The sequence below is a fragment of the Impatiens glandulifera genome, chromosome 7 (assembly GCF_907164915.1).
Source record: "Impatiens glandulifera chromosome 7, dImpGla2.1, whole genome shotgun sequence".
In the NCBI taxonomy this organism is placed as follows: domain Eukaryota; kingdom Viridiplantae; phylum Streptophyta; class Magnoliopsida; order Ericales; family Balsaminaceae; genus Impatiens; species Impatiens glandulifera.
In genome coordinates, this window is record NC_061868.1 from 596,787 (window position 1) to 618,188 (window position 21,402).

The 21,402-nt window shown below is 30.9% G+C and overlaps 3 protein-coding genes across 3 annotated transcripts; 2 read left to right on the forward strand and 1 right to left on the reverse strand.

The window, feature by feature from the left end:
• The first annotated feature begins 475 nt into the window (after positions 1-475).
• On the forward strand, positions 476-4,989 carry LOC124910511 (protein-L-isoaspartate O-methyltransferase 1). Its single transcript, XM_047451156.1, has 4 exons — positions 476-690; positions 1,741-2,011; positions 2,824-2,988; positions 4,540-4,989. Exons 1-4 carry the CDS (start codon positions 493-495, stop codon positions 4,788-4,790), a joined length of 885 nt encoding a protein of 294 aa, XP_047307112.1. The 5' UTR covers positions 476-492; the 3' UTR covers positions 4,791-4,989.
• Positions 4,990-5,252: 263 nt separating this feature from the next.
• LOC124944796 (E3 ubiquitin-protein ligase RGLG2-like) lies at positions 5,253-7,383 on the reverse strand. Its single transcript, XM_047485139.1, has 10 exons — positions 7,176-7,383; positions 6,943-7,092; positions 6,731-6,844; positions 6,568-6,665; positions 6,393-6,472; positions 6,187-6,292; positions 5,862-5,989; positions 5,586-5,775; positions 5,429-5,485; positions 5,253-5,333 (listed from the first exon to the last, which is right to left on the reverse strand). Exons 1-10 carry the CDS (start codon positions 7,381-7,383, stop codon positions 5,253-5,255), a joined length of 1,212 nt encoding a protein of 403 aa, XP_047341095.1.
• Positions 7,384-12,368: 4,985 nt separating this feature from the next.
• Positions 12,369-14,154, forward strand: LOC124944797. Its single transcript, XM_047485140.1, has 3 exons — positions 12,369-12,444; positions 12,500-13,634; positions 13,730-14,154. The coding sequence occupies exons 1-3, from the start codon at positions 12,369-12,371 to the stop codon at positions 14,046-14,048; spliced, it is 1,530 nt and encodes a 509-aa protein (XP_047341096.1). The 3' UTR covers positions 14,049-14,154.
• Positions 14,155-21,402: the final 7,248 nt, after the last annotated feature.

Below are 21,402 nucleotides of genomic sequence, written 5' to 3' on the forward strand. Positions count from 1 at the left end.
CCTTCTTCGTATGTATATTTCACTGTAAAACATATCAGCCAAGCTCTAAAACCATTATTCCATAACCTAACCTACATCCTAGACTCTAAACAACAAAACCCTAAAAGGACGAACGTCTAACCTGAATGTTGAAGACGATCGTCGATGATGAATGAAGGATCCGTTGATGATGAAGGAAGCTTGATGATGAAGGAAGCTTTGATGATGAAGAACGTTGATGAAGGAAGCTTGATGATGAAGAACCTTGATGAAGGAAGGACGGGGAGAAAGGACGGTTGGTGGAGAGGAGGGAAATGGAGAAGAAAGTGACATTTCATAACTGAAATGCGCACTTTCTTACTGATTTTTTTTTTTTTTTTTTTTTTTTTTTTAATAAAGGGCAAAAGTGAGGCAAAAGGTCAAAAATGAAAAATTTATTAATGACCTGTTAATAGTGGAAATTCCCCTCTTACGAGGGTTATTCCATCAAATTTCCCGAAAGAAAATGGTAAAATGGCTTCCTCAGTGGTAGCGTATAGTTGCCGCTATCACGCGCCTTTTAAGCAGCGTTTCTTAAGCTTCTCTCGCCTCATCCTCCATCACCGTCGCTTCTCGCCGTCGACTTCCATCGTCGTCTCCGCCTATTTCTCCGGCAATCTTCCGATTCTCAATAACGTTTGGAAGGGGAACACTCGCTGTTTAAGGATGGAGGTTAATCTCTCTCTCTCTCTCTCCGCTTGTTTTCAAATTGAACTGTATGCACTGGGCTAAGTGAGCCATATAGGTTTTATATATGATATTTGGTCAATGTTTCTTTAATTTCTGTCCTTATGATAGATAATTTCATTGCGAGATGTAAAAATATTATGGAGGCTTCTCATTCATCTTAATCTTTTGTCCACTAGTTCAATTGTTTGAAGATCAACATGTTAGATCACATTTTATTGTTCTTTAACTTAGAGGGTGGGGATTTTATATTTCAATCACATTTTGATTTGAGAGAAAGGAAGTTTATATTTGTGTATTTTAGAAGAAGTGGGGCAATTTTTTTTTTCTGTAGGTCTCCTGAATAAGCCTGATGCATTATATATATGATATGAAGTCTGTTATGTTGAGTTTTTTCGCACTCTATTTACATCTTTTGTGTGTGAATGATTCCTCATACAAAGACCATCTTAAACATTATTGACTGGGCTAAACATGTTTTAGTATGTCAAACTTTCAGCTTCCAAATGATGCAATAAATGAGTCTATTTGTTATCACATTTTATGATTGGGATCATAATTCAGAAAATTATACATTGTTATGTTTGGAGAAAATCTGCAATGATCTAGAAAAGTTAACCTTTAAACCCAATGAAGAAAAACACACTAATTCAAAATAATAATCTTGATACCAGATGGAGCAAAAAATCACACTATAATCTGTCATCTAAAAAACAATCTTTGCCAAATAAAAAAAAATCACTTTCAATTTAATTTTTCTGATTTTTTCAATAAGATCGTGATTGTGATAAAATGCTCATTCTCATATAGGCTCAATGCTATGACATGTATCCCTTCTACTTTATGCTATTGACTAATTCATTCTATATGTTCATATTAACTTTTTGTTCACGTCAAAACATGATTCATTATCAGCTCTATATGTTCCACAAATCATGGCAACAAATAGAGGGTTAAACTGATGAATGTTCACTTTGAGTATTTCATTTTTCCAATTCATTGATTACATCGAAACTGGTCTACTTTGGATTACAGAGATTTTGGAGTGACAGAGCAGTTAACAAGAATAAAGAAATGGTTAGGCAATTACATAAATGTGGTATCATAAAGTCGGAGAGGGTTACAGAAGTTATGGAGTCTATTGATAGAGCACTATTTGTACCTCCAGGAACCCCTCCCTATGTAGACAGTCCAATGCAGATAGGTTATAATGTTACTATTTCTGCACCCCATATGCATGCAATGTGCCTCGAGTTGTTGGAGGGTCACTTAAAGCCTGGTATGCACGTCTTGGATATTGGTTCAGGTACCCTACAGCTTATGACCTTTAACTTAATGAATATTAATCCTAAAGCCTGGTATGAACTTCTTGGATATTAATCCATTTCCATTAGTGCTATTGTCCTGTATTGTGTGTTTGTCTTGCTTCCTGGTCTCTTTATTTGATGTGACTAAAAGGCTTAATTGGTTTAATCATTTTGAATTTCCTACCAATGTGTTTACTAGCTTATTTGAGGTCGCACATTTTCTAGTTGCCTACTTAGCATACAACTTTTCTTACCCTAAAATTTGTAGGAATCAAATCATCACGTAATTCTAACTTTTTCACTGGATGAATCCCTAAATATTATTGACTTTTTTCTGAATCAAACTAATCCTAGCTTAGAAAATGTCAGTACTTGGTTGGGCTGGGTTGCTGAAATTAGAAACATAAGAACATTCTTTATTGGAATCTTAGGTGGTAGACAAGTGAGGAAGAAAAATTAGTGATGGAGTTTTGAGTTGAGTTTATTAGTTTGCCGGAATCATTAATTACCTAGCAGGTGATGAAGTTGTAAGTGGGAAGCAACAATGTCGTTTAGAAAGAAAGAGGTGTATTACTAGTATAGGATTGGGTAAACTATAGGCCCCTTGTGAAAACACTTTTTTTGTTAGATCCAGATGAGATCACTTTTGATTACCCAGATTCGGAATCCGGATCCAGAAACAATAATTGTTTCCAAACAGGGATGTCAACCTCAAATGTTGTGACAAACCTTAGTTCAAATAGATCCTTTGTTCCAACACAGTAACACTATATTGATATCATATCCTTGTATAATACTTTGCTTGTTGCAGGAACGGGGTATTTGACAGCATGTTTTGCATTGATGGTTGGGCCCCAAGGTCGTACTGTTGGTGTAGAGCATATTCCTGAATTGGCAGCTTCCTCAATTGAGAACATAAAGAAAAGTGCTGTAGCTCATTTATTGGAGGAGGGTTCTCTTTCTGTGCATGTTGGTGGTATGCAACCTTTTCACCTTTGCCCACTTATTCTTCTTCTTCTTCTAACTATAGTCTACCCATCTCCCTCATTGTTCCTTGTCTAATTCTTTAGACTGATGCATTAGAAAAAAAAACAATCGGTATTTATCATAGTTACTCGTACATTTCCATTGGACTTATAAGTCTGCACCATGTGCAATTTCTTCATTTCCTTTGGAGATCTATGTAGAATAAGTTTTCTGCATTATTGATAATCTTGATAAATTATAACTAGGATAGATTGGTTTAGGACCCATAAAGGTTGAATATGGTGAAGTTCTTTGATATTTCCACCTAAAAGAACGAAATCACATGCTATGAATGTTCCAAATCTCTCTTGATTCAGACCTTTCTTCTTGTTGGGAGTTTTGTGCCTTCCCAACAAAAGTTTATTTATGTTTATCTAGCAAGCTGTTTCAATCAATTAATTACTTTCTTCTAATATTACCCTATAAGTTGTATCAAACTTTTATTAGTTAACCATTCGAAATACATGAATTCCATTTCTCTTCATGTTTCTACACATTTTCATCATTGTAATCAAGAAGCTGAAGCATGGCCCCATTTCGAAACTGACTATATTTAGTTTCTGTTGGGTGAGCTCAAATTGTTTTTGGGGTCAGGCCCATTAGGGCATTTAACTAATTAAAAAAATTGGTAATAGAAAACACAAGTGTCTCCCAACTATCGGGCAAAAAATTAATCAAACACATGGCATTAAGTCCAACATCAAATTTCATTTCTATTCCAGCCAACTCATTTAGAATAACTTGAAAAGCATTTAAGTGCTCGGACATAGAAGACCCATCTTGATATTTTAACGAGCAAAACTTCCTAAACAGAAATACTCTATTTTGAGTGTTGTTCTTCTCATACAACTCACTCAAAATAGTCAACACTTTATGAGCATTAACCTCAGTAGCCAAATGTTGTTGTCAACCCATTGCTTGATCTTACCAGCAACCTTTTTGTACCTTTTTGTTCAGCTTCTTCCAATCTGCATCCGACATAGCCTCTGGTTTGTTTTTATCATCCAAGATAGTGTCTTCTAATCATAATTACACAATAAGTCCTCCATCCGACTTCCAAATTGTGTAGTTGGTAGCTGTGAGTTTGATCATCGTGTCATTTACTCAACGATTCTTCCATTTGAATTACACAAGAATCACCACCAAACGAAGCTCTGATACCACTTGTTAGAGAAAACTGAATAAAAGAACATGTTTAACAATCCAAATAGACAAGCTACAACAATAGCCTAAAACTTCTTTTTTCCCTTCTGTATAATCAAATGGGCAGTCAATTCAGTTGAACAAAATAGTCATTCAAACAATCAAAAACCAAGACACCGAGATTTTACATTTGAAATCGATCTGTATATTAGACCTATACAGACCTCCAATTTTTTTTAGTGAGTCTTGCATTCATTGATGTTTGATTTGTGTTTTTTCATTGTGGTATCGCGACATCTTTTGGATGGATTTGGGTTGCTGATATTTATGTTTCTCTGTTCTTTAAATGGCATTTCAGATGGAAGGCTGGGTTGGGCAGAGCATGCACCTTATGATGCCATCCATGTTGGAGCTGCCCCAGCAGAGATTCCACCAGCATTGATTGAACAGTTAAAACCTGGGGGTAGACTTGTAATTCCAGTCGGGAACATTTTTCAGGACCTGCAAGTTGTTGACAAAAAAGAAGATGGTTCGATCAGTGTTCGCAGTGAGACTTCAGTTCGTTATGTTCCATTGACAAACCGAGAATCTCAGCTCCATGGACAATGAAATTAGGTATGTGGTTGTTTTTCCCTGTATATAGTTAGTGTTCTTACACTGACACTAGCAGTTGCATAATGTGCAAATAAATTCAAAAACATTATGTATTTCTCTGTTTCACCTTGAGATAATTATGATTTATGAAGTATAATAATATATGCTTCAATCAATTCAAGGAGAATTCCTGCCTATTAGTTGGCTTATCCCACTTTCTGGTATATTTGTTGTTTCTTTTTAGGTCATTTTGGGGTCCTTTTAGCTCAGGACTTGCTTATCTTCATTCAGTAAAAAGTTCAATAGTTTTAAGGAGAAAAAGAAAGAATTAGAACTCCCCAACATATTATGAACTGACTGTAAAATTCAAATGGCTGGCTAGTTAATTATACATAAAACAAATATCTACAATCATAAAGATCATCTCCAAATGACAAACTTTCTTTCATATGAGTCCACACACGATTGATCAAACATTTAGTATAGCCGCATCCTGAATGTTATAGCTCGACGACACATGGGGCAAAGCTCAAGGCCTTGACCACAATCGCAACAAGTCTGCAAGAAGAAAGAAAATGGTAGGGTTTTGATCTCAATTACATTTTCTTAAAAAAAAATTGGAATTGTCCAGGATTCTATTAAGTTTTTTTTACCTGATGACCGCACCCAAAAGCCATGTTCTTTGGATCGGTAAGGCAGATCGGGCAAACCTACAAATACACACAAATTCAATGAACTGACTGGTGGCATTCTCCAACCATTTAGACAAAATTGTAGGCAACAAAAAAACAAATTAAGATTTTGACTCACATGGTTATCAAAACTAGGAAATGTGAATCTATTTGAGCTAAAACATGCATTGTCATGCCTATCTTCGGAAGGTGGTGGAGTGGAACGTCGAAAACTTCTAGACTCCCAAGGTTTGGCCATGCGAGAGGATCCCGTGCTATACTGTGGAGGGGGTAAAGCGACACGATCTATACCCTTTCCTTTACTTGAGCTAACAGATGGGTGATGATAAACCAATTGGTCTCTAAGAGGTAACCAAAACAAACCGTTATAACTAGCAAAAACCACCTTACTTACCCTAACAAATTAAGCTCTACACTTGCTCTATATTGAGCTGGTATTTCCATCAAGGCCGCTAGAGCAAATTCCGCTTCTTTACGCGATCTCTCCACTTGTTTTGACATGATTTCCGTAAAATTTACAAACTGATAATAGAATAGAACATCATATCTAGCATGGTTTATTTGATAAATGACTTGTTATTTTTGTTCAATTGAAACTGTAATAGACTCTAAGCAGATTTGGATCTGATATCTAATAAGTTATTTATTTTTATGAACTTTTTATTTCATTTGTAGTAACAAAATTGAATTGCATTAAAAAAAAATCCTTTAAAACATGCCTGGAAGTTGTCAAAAGCTCGGGCAGGGATATTATCGTCAAATTCCCTCATCATGTCCCAAGGCCCGTCTCCAACTCCCACTAAGATAATAGACAGCGGATATTCACTGCATATATAATCAAATAATTTAGTTAAACAATTCATTTCGGTTTTTTCAGTTGGTTTAGACAGTTCCTTATTTTCAACCTTAATAAAAAAAACATCACCTTGCCTTTACAATTGCCTCAACAGTCTTCTTCTCTTGTGGACTTAACTGTCCTTTTACAGTATTAATACTTCTTGTAACCTGAAATTTAACAACCCCAACCATATACACATAATAGTACTCATACAGAATTAGAACAAGAAAAACATAATTCACAAAAACAAAAAAAAACATACCTGCCCGTCAGCTATTATAAGTAAAACATGGTACTGGCCGCCACTTTGCTCGACAATACTGGCGGCCATTTCAATTATCGGTGCAAGCGATGTTGGCCCTGTTATTTAAATTATGGTTAGATTGTGGAAAAGAAACAAAGAATATAAAAATAGTTGAAAAAACCTGCAAGGTGCAGTTGAGGAACCAATTCTCTGTATCTATTTAACACTTCCTCAAAACCATTGCAAAATCTCTCCATTGGATAGAAGCTAAAGACCTCTTGATCATGGGTGGAAGCTTCATTTTTTAAGAATGAGTTGGTGTTTATTATAAACCACTGGATTTCCTTACTATATATAGCTAGCTAGAGAATACAATATACATATAATAAGTACCGTCGCCAAATCCAAAACACGGGATGAAGTTGTCATCATCGAATGATGATAAAGTTTGTCCAATGATCGATATAGCCTGTTCATAAGGGTTCATTCCTTGTTCTCCGTTGTTAATATGGTGCAAACTTCTTCTATGAAACGATCTTGCACCTAGTCCAACCATCAAGGTGAAACATTCAAACAAACACATGTCAGAATAACTTATGACAAAACAAAGTAAACTCGTGTTCTACCTGTCCACTCATTGCTCTTGGTGAAGTCGATTCCAACTATTAAATTCGAAGACTCGAGTCCTGATCGTGCCAAAGCATCAGAAACCTGTTCCAAGTTGGTGTAATTGTCATCAATTCTCGAGAATTTCTTCTCCAACCTTGTTGGTTCGGGAGCTGGAGGTTGATATCGATACGAAGATGAATACCGACAAGAAGCACAAGTTGACATTTTGCAACCCATGATATATATATCTACAATAATATTCTACACCATAAAGATTAATTCTTTAACTCTCATTATTGTTTAGAAACAAAACTAGCTTCAAATAGAATAAATGAAGCCATTTTAGAAACAAGGGTTGATAACACAATAATCAACCATCACTAAGCTAAAACAAGTCAATGATAATATTTTATTTAACAGTACTAATCATGTAAACTTGCAACTGCACTCAACTAATTATATATACAAACCTCTTATATATATATATATGTATCAAATGAAAAATGGGTTTTATATTTGATAAATGATTATATAGCAACATTTATGAATTTATATTAAAGGAATTATAGAAATCATACAAATCAACACAGCTAAATCACTGATGAAATGTTTCGACAAATTATTCATTCAATATAATTGTTATATCACAAAGTTCTTCCTATAACCCTTCACTTCAATTACTCTATATTGATTACAAATGAAAAAAAAAGGGAGAAACATGATCAATGTGAATCAAGTATGATAGTTGTGATCAGGACCTGGTAAAAGGCTAATCTTGGGAAGTTTCAGTTTGTTCATAGCCACACTCTATCATCATTCATCAATGAATTCATTTATTTAACAAATTAATCCAACTTAATTAATTTCCTATAGTAATCAGTCAATCAGTCATGCATTATTGTTTTAATTACTGTCCTTATCATAAATGTGAATTTAATTTTATGTCCAATTCTACAAGAATCTTGGCTTATGATTGAAAGATTAGGTGGACTCTAGTTAACCAATAGAAATCAACAGCTTCTTACTATAATCACGGCTGCGAGTATGTTTTGAGTTGAGAAATAAATAATAGGAAATTTTCAAACGATGTCGACACAACACAATTACATTATCCATGATCATGGATTTCTCTTCATCAAAGACCATTTCATAATTAGGTGAGATCTCCAATGTAAAATGAAATCATGAACTTGTGAATTGAAGTTATTCAATGATTTGTGTCGTTGATTGTGTTTGATCTAAAGGTCTTGCTTGAATGATTTGATTTTGTGTTAAATAGATTGATTACAAGAGTTTGATGAATTATAAAATGAATTGAATCAATATGGATTCATATGTTTGATTTCAAATGTAGAAGCAAAACAGAGTGTATGTATCTTGATCTTGAGTGCAGCTTAATTTGGTGAACAGTTGAGTTCAAACTTGTTTTGAAATTGAAGTTCCATTGTCTTAAGAAGATCTATGTTCAATTGATTTAAGGTGAATTGAGAAAGATCTAGGCAAGATCAAAGAAGATGTCAAATCTAACTTTTAGGAATTTCAGAAACTGTTCTTGTAATTGAGCTGAAAAGTGGATGAACAGATTCAAATAAGAAACCAAGTTGAACCTCTTATGAAATTAAACCTCATTTCGCGTTTTCTGAAATATTAAAGAACTGAAATCTGAGAATTCCAGATTCTGTCTTGACTGAAACTTGGGGTGATTCAAATATGAAATGTATTTGATCCTCTAGAGAAAAAGTTTCCCCCTTCAAAATTTTCCAATTGAAATTCAAATCAAGTCATTTCTAAACTGGTGCAAATCTTGAATTCCATTTTGAATTCCAAACAAGCCCACATAGTGGAATTTTCCAAATTAAACCAGTGAGATTGATTCCTTGATGCATGTTTTCTTTGAGATATTTAATTCTATAACTCCAAAAACTTTCTTTGTGTTTTGATTTGACTTGGTGAGCTTTAATGTCCTCTAAATGGGAAAATGATTTCATTTAATGACTGCAAGAATAGATATTATTATATGAGAAATGAATTTGGACATGAAATGCAAATAGGACAAGATAGATTGATGTGAAATGAAATTGATTAAACCCTACTTGACTATTCAATGATTTGCTGAGTTGATTAAATGTCATGAATTGATTAGAATGCAAATGATGTATGATGTTGAATATGATGAATTGAGATTGAGATAGAGGTCAGCAAATTGATAACTTGAAAAGATTTTATCTAATTCATATTGAAATCAAATTAAATTTCAATAATTTATTATCCAAATTCTAAATGAAACTATATTTATTTATTTATATAATATATGAAACTATCCTAGGATCGAATGTGGTTGGAATAATTTAAACTAAATTTTGTTGTTATATTTTTTTCTAATCCATTAGTGTGCTGCTAATCACATGTAACAACATATTTCACTTTTTTTTATGACTTAATTTATTTATAATTACAACTTGTAGTTACCTATTCTAGTTTTTTTATATCATTAGGTAACGTGTATTAATTATATAAGTATAAATGGTAAGGGGTATAAATTGTAATGAGATATTACGAGATATAAATTATATAGGTTATTAGTGTTTGGTATGAAGTATAAAATATATATAAATTATATAGGTTTTATTATTTAATGTTTGGTTGGTGATATAAGAAAGTAATACAAAATTTAAAAAGACTATTTTATCCTTATATTTATATAATTTTTATTTTTATTTTAATATTTATCTTATGGGTAGTTTATATTATTAATTTTTTTTTAATATTTATCTTATTTTTTAAATTTATGTATTATTTTAAATATTTGTATATATAAAAAATATTAATTGTTTGTATAATATAATATTAATAATAATAATATTATAAAATAATATTTGAAATTAGAATGGTATAATTATAAATTAGTTTTAAAAATAAATTATATAGATATAAGTTGTATTAATTAATAATAATATCACTAATTTATATAATTAATTATAAATATTATTTATTAATAACTTTATAAATTAATTTTGTATATGAATAATTATAAATACAATTTTATTTTATAAATTAATTTTATATATGAATATTATTTTTTAATTAACATTATTATTTTTTTTAAATAATTATTATATTTAATTATATATAAAATTTTCACATTTAATTTTTTATGATTAAAAAATATTTTTTTCGCATAGATAAATAAAATATATAAAAATAAAAAATCAAATAAAATAAGTAATTACATATTTATTTATTATTATTATTATTTAAATTAAAACATTAAACATAGTTAAATATAAATAAGTATTTAGTTATAATTTTATATTATTATATTTTACAATATAATAAAGAAATTAAACTTTTAATAATTTTATAAAACTAAAATATAAAAGATAAATATTAAAGCTTATGTAGGCTTGTAACCAGTAGAAGTAGTTACTAAATTATACTTGATTGAAGGAATAAATTATACTTAAATAATCACGTAGATATAAATAATAATTAACCAAACAATATTTTGAATTTACTGTTATACTATATCTACATTCTTATACCTCCTACCAAAAGTAAGTAGCGTTAGTTTATTAATTACAATAACCCATCTTTTTTTTAAACAATTCAAATTAAACTCAATTCAAATTCAACCCAACTAAGAAGAAATTGATTCTAGAATATTACTCAAGACTGGAATTGAATTTTGGGCATAAGTGAAAAAAATCTTGATTAGTTAGGAATTTTAAGATTGATATATCTATGAAAACTTGAGAATTTGAAGTATGATGGGCTTATGATCACCTTTGTTATTATAGCTATTTAAATGTTTTGATGTGATTCTCATCTTAAATTGAAATCCATTATTATACTTAGGATTGATGATTAATTATAATTGCTAGGATTATGATTTCTTAAGTCTAGATAAACTTCATAGAAGCCCTAATTAGTCTAACTCTTTCCAAAAGCTTGTAGAACATCCTCCATCATAGAAATGTTTTTGGGATTCAACATCCACACTAAAAACATCATCGATCATTGAGAAAAATGAGTTGGGTATATATTAGATAAATGATATACCATTGTTGTTATCACTAATATTTCCACTTCCTCTTTATTGCTTGTAGACTAACTCAGAAGATGTAACTATGGAATTTAATGCAAGGTAAGGACGGACACCTTGGATCCCTCGTAATATCAAAAGGATATTCTAACTTAAAAAATTGTAATTTGTTTGATATGAAAGCAATTCTAATTTGATAATTATTATTTTGAGAGAGGTGAAATTGCCCATCTTAAATTAAAAAAATAATAATCAAATTTAATGGTGGAAGATGGTAAGCCTTTGTTCACTTAAATTATTTAAAAAATAGTGATGGACGTAAGTGTATTTTTTTGATAAAAAAATAAAAATTATTAATATATATTGATAAATAATTTTTTATTTAAAAAAGGTCAATATATATAAAAAAAAAATTAGCCCAAAATAAATAAATAATATATTTTTTAATATAGGATATTTTAGTATGATAAGTGATAAAGAAAAATAAATATTTGATTATGTTTTAGCTAGGAAGCATGAGTGCTTCGTTTCTGTAGCGCACTGCGCATCGGGTGTTTCGGGGGTGCGGGGTTGCGGCTGGGAGTGCGTACGGGGTGCGCCACGTGGCGTATCCCAGAATCGAAGGTGAGGGGTGCGGGGGTGCGGGAATGGCATATTCAATAAATATGAGTTACAAAATATTAAAAAAAAACCAAATTAAAAAACCCCTCAAATATTAAATATGACTATGAGCCCCCAGCCCCCAAATTAAAAAACATAATCTCTATGGTGCTTCTCTCTCGGCTGCCTGTCTTCCACTACCATTCTTCCACTATCAGGTTAGTTCTTCTTCTTCTGTGTGAGAGAGAGATTATAGCAGATGGAATCAATGGTTTCCTCTAACTCAGCTTCAAGTACGACAACCACTCCAAGCCAACAAAGTTCAGTAGATAAGGACCCGCTGTGGAAATATGTGACAAAATTAGTGAAAATGAAAGAGAGAGGTGGAAATACGAAAATTAAATGCAATTTCTGTAATCTGGAATTTACGGGTTCGTATTCAAGGGTTAAAGCACACTTGTTGCAGATCAAGGGAGAATGAGTTTCAATGTGTCCCAGAGTCACTACTGATATTTTGTTGCAACTTCGAAGGGAGATGGCAGATGCAGAAGAAAGAAAAAGGTAGGTTATGATTCCACTCCCACCATTGAGTTATGCTTCATCAGATTCTGCCTGGGGAGGAGTTGAAATGCTGTCAAAACAAGGTTCCAAAAGAAGAGCAGTTGACAAAACAGTCCTATAAATAAAGCTTTTAATCAGGAGGTGAGAGCACAAGTGGATGGCGAAATTGTAAGAGCATTTTATTCAGGGGGTTACCTTTCCATTTTGCTAGAAATCCCCACTACATCAAGTCGTATACACTCGCTGCCAACAACAACATTTCGAGCTATGTTCCTCCTTGTTATAATACACTACGAACTACGTTATTAGAAAAGGAGAGGGTACATATTGAAAGATTATTGGAACCAATCAAGACGACTTGGAAAGAGAAATGGGTGACCATAGTATCAGATGGTTGGACTGACAGTCAAAGAAGACTGTTGATTAATTTCATGGTTGTTACTGAGAGTGACCCTATGTTTTTGAAGCCAGTGAACTGTGAGGGTGAATACAAAGACAAGTTCTATATATCCAACTTAATTAAAGAAGTTATAATGCAAGTAGGACCACAAAATGTAGTTCAAGTTATCACGGACAATGCACCCGTTTGCAAGGCAGCAGGTATGCTCATTGAGACTATGTATTCTCACATATTTTGGACTCCATGTGTTGTGCACACACTTAATTTGGCTTTGAAAAATATATGTGCTGCTAAGAATATCGAGTCTAATGAGGATGTATATGTTGAGTGTCACTGGATTACAGAGGTTGGAGACAAAGCATTAATGATTAAGAATTATATTCTTAATCATAATATGGTTTTAACAATGTTTAATCAATTTGCTTCTTTAAAACTTATTTCTATTGCTCAAACGAGATTTGCTTCGATACTTGTCATGCTCAAAAGAATTAAATTAGTGAAACGAGCACTTGAATCAATGGTTCTTTGTAATGAGTGGAGTACTTACCGAGAATGTGATCCCTCGAAAGCTCAAACTATTAGAAGCACGGTGCTTGATAATTTATGGTGGGATAAACTTGATTATATTATAGAATTCACTGCTCCTATTTATGATATGCTTCGTTTTGCGGATACCGATAGACCTTCACTTCATTTGATATATGATATGTGGGACGATATGATAGAGAAGGTAAAAAATATCATATATAGGCATGAAGAGAAAGAGCTCACGAAGGGTTCTGAATTTTATGATGTAATCTATGCAATACTAACAGATAGATGGACTAAAAGTTCTTCACCGCTTCATTGCTTGGCTCATTCACTAAATCCGAGGTGAACTTTTATTTTATAATATAATACCATACTTCTTAAGATCATTTTTGTCATCTTTGAGCTTTAATTTAATTTATTTACTTGTTTTTGTTTAGGTATTATAGTGACACATGGCTTAGTGCCGCTCTGAATCGTATTCCTCCGAATCTTGATATTAAGCTATCGGAAGAAAGAAATAAGTGCCTCAAACGATACTTTCCATCAAGTGAAGCAAGAACAACGATAAATATTGAATTTGCTCGCTTTTCGGGGCAAATGGATATTTTTGGTTGTCCCGATTCCGTGGAAGAAAGAGGCATTATGGAACCACGAATGTGGTGGATTGTTCGTGGAGCTTCAGCACCAAATTTCCAAAAAATAGCTTTGAAACTATTATGCCAACCTTGTTCTTCTTCTTGTTGTGAGCGAAATTGAAGCACATATTCCTTTATTCACTCAATTCGAAGGAATAAGATACTACCAAAACGAGCGGAAGATTTAGTTTTTGTGCACAACAATCTTAGGCTTCTTTCAAGAACGAATGAACATTACAATCAAGGGCAATCAAGGTTGTGGGATGTAGGAGGTGACCGATTTGATCCGCTTGATGGTGCCGAAAAACTTGAAATATTTAGCCTTTCACTAGATGAGCCGGAGTTTGAAGCAATGTTTTTACAAGATGATTAAGACTGTTGGCAATATGGAAGTCAGATTGTAACTTTGTGTACTTATAATTTATATAATTATATAATTATATTTTATATGACGTATCCCCGCACCTGAATCCTTGTTTTTTAAATTTTGCCGAATTGGCGTATCCCCGCATTGCGCACCCGCACTCACGCACCCGTATCCGTGCTTCCTAGTGTTTTAGTTATTTAAATAAGTCAATTTATTATATATATATATATATTAAACTACTTTCATCCCAATGAATAAAAATATATACTTTGTTTATTTTTGAAATAAAGTTTTTCACTAAAAAAACAATTATAAAAAAAATTTAAGAGAAATTTTATTTTTACCTTTTTCAATGGATTTTTTATTTCTGGAAGTCGTCTTGTTTTTCTTTTCATCACTCAGTTTTGAGTTAATGTTGTGTTTTGTTCGATTCGACATTTTGTTTAGTCAGATTAGATTTTTAGTTCGGATTTTTATAATCCAAAAAATATACGCAGCGGTTGGTGAGTTATTTATTACTCATACCACCTTCCGATTTTCTTGGTGATCATTTTTAGATTCTGTGACTGTCCCCTTTTTAGCAGCAAATGAGATGATATTATCGGGATATAAAGTTGTTTTTTTTTTATCAATAGAGTCATTGAAACATATTTTTTAGTATGAAGCCTCTTATAGATATCATCCTATTATTTTTTTTTGTGGGCTTTTCATTTTTTTTATTATATATGTAGATAATGAGTTATCATTTGAATTTTTTTTATTATTACCAGATCGTTTATATGATTCATTAATGACAAATGAGTTAATAATGAGATTTTAGAGAAATGCACAATTTAAAAAGCTCTAAGATGGAAATGAAAAAGAAGACATTTCGTCGACAAGCTATTTATGTTTTAGGTCGTTTGTATACTACATGCTATCTAGTTATGGCTCAAGATGAACGTTGGTTGCATGCTTAACACATCCAAGTCAGACGGGAAGTGATGTTTCCAGTAGCGGACGAGTGAGTAACACTTAAGAACCTACCTTTAGGAGGAGAACAATAGCTAAAAACGATATCTAATGCTCCGTAGGCTGAGGAGCAAAAGGAGGAATCCACCCGAGGAGGGGCTTGACTGAATAATCTTTGTAAGGTGACTTCAAAGATATGTAGCGATAAGTTATGAATTGAAAAAACAAACAAATCAATCAAACTGTGTCGAAAGAATCTCTACAAATATTTTTTAGTATGAAGCCTCTTATAGACATCATCCCATTATTTTTTGTGTGGGCTTTTCATTTTTTTTATTATATATGTAGATAATGAGTTATCATTTGAATTTTTTTTATTATTACCAGATCGTTTATATGATTCATTAATGACAAATGAGTTAATAATGAGATTTTAGAGAAATGCACAATTTAAAAAGATCCAAGATGGAAATGAATAAGAAGACATTTTGTCGACAAGCTATTTATGTTTTAGGTCGTTAGCATACTACATGCTATCTAGTTATGGCTCAAGATGAACGTTGGTTGCATGCTTAACACATCCAAGTCGGACGGGAAGTGATGTTTCCAGTAGCAGACGGGTGAGTAACACGTAAGAACCTACCTTTGGGAGGAGAACAATAGCTAGAAACGATATATAATGCTCTGTAGGCTGAGGAGCAAAAGGAGGAATCCACCCGAGGAGGGGCTTGACTGAATAATCTTTTTAAGGTGACTTCAAAGATATGTAGCGATAAGTGATGAATTGAAAAAACAAACAAATCAATCAAACTGTGTCGAAAGAATCTCTACAAATATTTTGAGCGAAAATGAAAACTATCATTAACCAAGGGTTTGCGTGTCAAGAATTTTCTTTTAAAATAAAACATTATTTTAAAAAAATGTCGCTGATTCCTGACAGTCTTTTGAAATTAATTAAAAATAATTAATTTTGGGTTCAATTTTAAATAATTTAGGGATTTATGATAATCAAATCATAGTTTGATGATTTTTTTAAAAAATCATTTGGTTTAAATTAATTAAACATAATTAATTTAAAAGATTATTTATTTTGAAACAGAGTCGCCAACTAATTTTTGAAAATCAATAAAAGTTGGCATACGTATACAAACGTATTCACTAGAGTTTTCTTTTAGTTCGTAATTTTGTGATACTCGGGAAGGGGTTTCGCGCTTCATCCTCCGTACACATTTTAAAAACGGTCTCTACTTATAAAGTTGCTTTTGAAAATCGGTTGTATCACGTTTTGAGTTTTAACTATTCATTCTTTCGGTCCTAGTCATTCTTATAGGTTTAGCGTTTATTTAAATTATTGAAACATCAATATTTAAATATTGGTACCTGTTGCGGATGATAACTAGAGAGAAAATACCTGAAGAATGTAAGTTATTTTTAAAGGCGTTAGGGTTTAGAAATAAACATCAAACAAGCCTTTGTTGAAATATTTTGTGGAAATATCCCCAAAATATTTAAAATGTATTTTCTAATTTTTCGGAATTTTAGAAAATGATTTAGAGTCCCAAAATTATAAAAAATAATTTTGGATTTTGAAAAGTGGAACTAAATAGGACTTAGAACTGGGGTCTTATGCCCATGGTTCATTTTTTATTGGTCGAGGTCAAAAGATCCTCGGTCCAGGTTCGAGAGACTCTCAGTCGAGGCTCGGGATCTTCGGTCTAGGTGTTGAAGTCCCTTAGTCTATGTGCTAAGGACTCTTGATCCTTGGATGGTCTTATCGGTCTAAGTGTATAAAACTATCGGTCTTGGGCTAGCCTAGGGTTAAGTTTCTTGGTCGAGGTGTATAAACCTCTCAATCCTAGGCTAAGTCCATCGGTCCTAGGTTTAGGAGCTCTCGGTCTCAAGCTTGGGATTCTCGGTCTTAGGGTTTGGGAGTCTCGGTTCTAAGGTTATGACTCTCGGTTCTAAGGTTCGGGAGTCTCGGTCCCAAGGTTAGGACTCTCGGTCCTAGGTCAGACATCTCGATCCCGTGTGAGAATCCTCAATCGGATTTCTTGGTCTAACTCAAGAATATCGGTCGGACCTCAAAGTCATAGCTCAAGAATATCTGTCTTATGTTAACAAGTCGCAGTCCTCAAGAAAACTAAAGTGCAAGTTTTTAAATTTGTTTTTTTAGCTCTGATTCTTTGATCTAAGAGCTTGGGTAACTTCACAAAGCTCTCATGAACATGTTGATCATCATCTCAAGCTGTTTGTTTTAATCAATACAAGAACTTAAAATTTTCATTTTTTTTTGGAAATTTTGATTTTGATCAAACATGATTGGTATGGATCAATCATGATCTAAATAGTTGTCCAACATCATTACAATCATGTTGGGAAACTTTTGGGTTGTGATTCAACAGAAATAACTCAAGATCGACAAACCCATTTTTTTTTATTTTGAAAATTCAAATTTGGGTTTTTATTTATTAGATTGATTGATCGATTCTATCATATCCAGATAGTTTCTAAATGATCTTAGAATCAATATTCAACAATAAAACCACATGAACATTGAGCATACAAGCTTTTGTAATTTGAAATATAAAAATTTAAAATTCAAACTTTAAATATGAATTAAAAAGTGATTGGAACCTTACTAAGAATTGGAGAACACTCATTGATCCTTAGGAAAGCTTTCTGGATGCTCAGATCCAAGCTTCGAGGTCTCAAATAGAAAATTCGAAAAATCCGAAAGCATGGAACTTTAATGGAGGATTTTGATTTTTTTTATTTGAGGGTTGTGTGTTGGTTCCTTGGATTTAGAATGACTTGAGGGAGTTATTTATAGCATTACTAAGTCGGTTGGAGAAGCCAAGTGGGATGAATCATCCAAAAACCATTAATGGTGTTTTGGCTATTCTTCAGTCAACTCACCGGAGTAGGTAGTGACGAGGCCTACTTTTGTAGAGAAAATGCTCACCATAGTAGGGTGATCATTCTGGGCTTTGAATTAGTCATTTTCATTGAATAACGGTTGAGTTCCAAGTTGAGAAGATCATCCACGGATCTTCATGTTAATCCATACGGCGGTCGCGATGAAGACGAAGACCAAAGATGGAAGAGCGTTTCGTTAGTGTTTCCGTCAAAACACTACTTTCTGTCAACGATCGGGTGGACGAAGCTAATGTCCAGTTAGTGGATCTACTGCTCTTCAACGCGCGCTTCCTTCCACTACAACGACTACGCAGAGCGCTCTAGCGCGTTGGATGTGATTCCAGCACTGATCCGATGGTCCTGGCGTGGTTTCAATCAATTTTCTAGTTTCGGCCACACAAGATCATATATTTTTTTATTAAATATTTAAAAGTTTATTTGAAATTAATTTTTATTTTACCTTTTGACATTAATTTGATCTTTTTTAAATACATAAAATATGAAAATAAATATGAAAAATATTTTATAAATTTATTTATTTATATATATATATATATATATATATTAGGATATAAATAAATAATTCTCATCATACAACAATTCATTAAAATTATTAGTTTTGTCCTTTAATTTTTCTAAAATTATTTTGAGATGATATTAGTACATCATTTATCCTAAATAATTTTAATTAATTTGATTAATTATTACAATAATTAATTATTTAAATAGGATTTTGGTCATGGATTTAATTTTTTTGAATCTATTTATTAAAAATAAATCAAAATAATTGTTTTAATATTATAAATTGAGATGTAATTTTTTTTTTATATATTTTATGGATCATTTAAAAAAATTACATCAAGATTTTTTTGTTTAATTATTATGATTTTGTTGACGTTGTTTTATTATTTAATTTTCAATATGTTACTTTTTATTTTAATTAATAATTTAAAAAAAATAAAAATAAGATAAATAACATTAAGGCCTAGTTTGTTTGAGCGAATATACGCTACTTGGAGGATTGCGTTATAAGCTTCTACAATGATTTTGCTTAATAAGTTCACGAAAAAATTATATTTAACACATTTTGCGTTTAAACTCAATTATCTCTACCACTCTCCTCGACTCAACGTTTAAGTTAATAATCTCAACGATTTTCCCTCTTATCAATTTTAAATATTTTTGTTGTTCATTGTCTCTTATTACTTTTAAATATTTTATTTATTTATTTATTCTTTCTTATTTATTTAATTTATTTCTGATTATTTTATTTATTCTCTTATCTATTCCATATCTTTTTAATTATTTTTATTTATTTCTAATTTCTTTTATATATTAATATAAAATTAAAATATTAATAATAAAATATAAATTTAAATATATATCTCAACTTCTTCCTTTTTACACACAAATATAAAATCACATAATTTATTATAATGAAAATAATAATTACAGTAAGAATTACAAAATTTAAATAATAACAAGTTTGATAATAAATATAAATAACATTATATTTTATATAATATATTATTATATTTTAAATTATTGATAAAACTATTGTCCTTATTCACGTTTAAATATCTCTAAAACAATAGGGAGGAACTTGACTCATAATAATAGTATCAAAAAAAAAATCACTTAAATCAATAGTGTTGTAAAAAATAATATATTTATATCATTTATTTTAAAATATATTACTTTATAATTTAATTCATTTATTAAAATTTAAAATTATATATTAACAAAATTTTATTAAAATTAATATATTAATATAATTTATTTTCAAATATATTATTTTTTATTTTAAATTATTTATTAATATTTAAAATTAAATATATTATATATATATATATAATATTAATTATTAAATAATATTATAAATAAAAAATAAATAAGTTAGACATATAAATGAATCAAATATACGAAACTTAACAATTAAATAAGTTGATAAGTTGAGATCATATTAAACTTACATAAATATAAGCTGAATAATTTAATGTTAATAAGCTGAAATTATGTTAAATCAAGCTAGCCCTTATAGATATTTGTTTACAGGAAACTAAACTAATATTAAAATCAATTCAATATTGCAATTCCTATCTAATGTCATTTCAATTTTTAATCAGTGTTTCTCACTCTTTTATAAAAGAGTAGTACAAGTTTGATTTGAGTTTTTTTTTTTAAATTTTATTCAAAATTTATCAATCTCATCAGATATATTTTCAATAATTAAATTAAATATTTTTACTTTATTTTTATAAAATTTAAATTATAAATAAAAAATATTATAATAATTCAATAAAACAAAAAACAAAAAAATATATATATAATTATTTCTTATTTTTTATAAAAATACACTAAAACCTAATGATCCACATGAAACCGATGTGTCTATGTCTGAGCTAGAATGTTAATATCATCATTTTAGGAACACAAATAAGGGCTGGAGTTAAAATTAAAATTTATTTTTTAAAATTTTTTTCACAAAATTTACTAGACTAGAATGATAATATTATGAAGCAAAAAAAATCTCTTTATTGTCGCTATTTTCTTTAGTGACGAAAAAATATTAATAACGATGATTTTTCTCCATTTTTGTTTTATTATATATATAAAATATTATGACAAATAGATCCATAGTTAGACACATAACATGAGAACAAAAATGACAAAAATGATTTGTCTTTCTATTGTTCTAAATTGAAATATAAAAGTTATCTTTCTTATTAAATTTTTGAATTCATTTAACATTTTTCTAACTTCTTTTATCCTAGTATTGTCGTTTGATATCTTTTTCAAAAATAAAATAAAATAAAAACGAATAAAAATAAAAATGTGACAGAAATTTCTGAATCCACATGTATTGGAAGGAAGGCCAAGATATTTTATTATGATGATGCCACTTGTGCCCCTAGACAAAACCTGCTGGTAGGTACAAACAAACAAACGCACGTGGGCCCCCCTACAGTAGTGAAAGGGATTAGATCAATTGACACGTGGGACTCTGCTTTTTGAACCGTTTCCTTTCCGCCTTCCTCAAGGCCAAAAGCCGTTTTTCCTTTCTCTATCTTTTTTTTTTATATATTAACCCAAAAAAAAAAATAGAGGCCGTTTTTAACAAATTATTCAATTTTTTTATTATTTTTTAAAGAGAATAGCAAATTGTTTTCTCACAACTCAATCTCCTACTGCAAAACAATTCATTTTAAATGTCGTTTTAATTTGTTTTCATAGTAATATA

Bases quoted from the DNA above. Each gene is read 5' to 3' on its own strand.
- LOC124910511 (XM_047451156.1), top strand. From the start codon at position 493: ATGGCTTCCTCAGTGGTAGCGTATAGTTGCCGCTATCACGCGCCTTTT. The intron at 691-1,740 runs GTTAATCTCTCT...TTTGGATTACAG, and splicing joins CTCGCTGTTTAAGGATGGAG to AGATTTTGGAGTGACAGAGC. The intron at 2,012-2,823 runs GTACCCTACAGC...TGCTTGTTGCAG, and splicing joins CGTCTTGGATATTGGTTCAG to GAACGGGGTATTTGACAGCA.
- LOC124944796 (XM_047485139.1), bottom strand. From the start codon at position 7,383: ATGTCAACTTGTGCTTCTTGTCGGTATTCATCTTCGTATCGATATCAA. The intron at 6,473-6,567 runs GTATGTTTTTTT...GTTAAATTTCAG, and splicing joins TTATAATAGCTGACGGGCAG to GTTACAAGAAGTATTAATAC. The intron at 5,990-6,186 runs GCATGTTTTAAA...TTCTATTATCAG, and splicing joins GAGCTTTTGACAACTTCCAG to TTTGTAAATTTTACGGAAAT.
- LOC124944797 (XM_047485140.1), top strand. From the start codon at position 12,369: ATGATTCCACTCCCACCATTGAGTTATGCTTCATCAGATTCTGCCTGG. The intron at 12,445-12,499 runs GTTCCAAAAGAA...GCTTTTAATCAG, and splicing joins TGAAATGCTGTCAAAACAAG to GAGGTGAGAGCACAAGTGGA. The intron at 13,635-13,729 runs GTGAACTTTTAT...GTTTTTGTTTAG, and splicing joins GCTCATTCACTAAATCCGAG to GTATTATAGTGACACATGGC.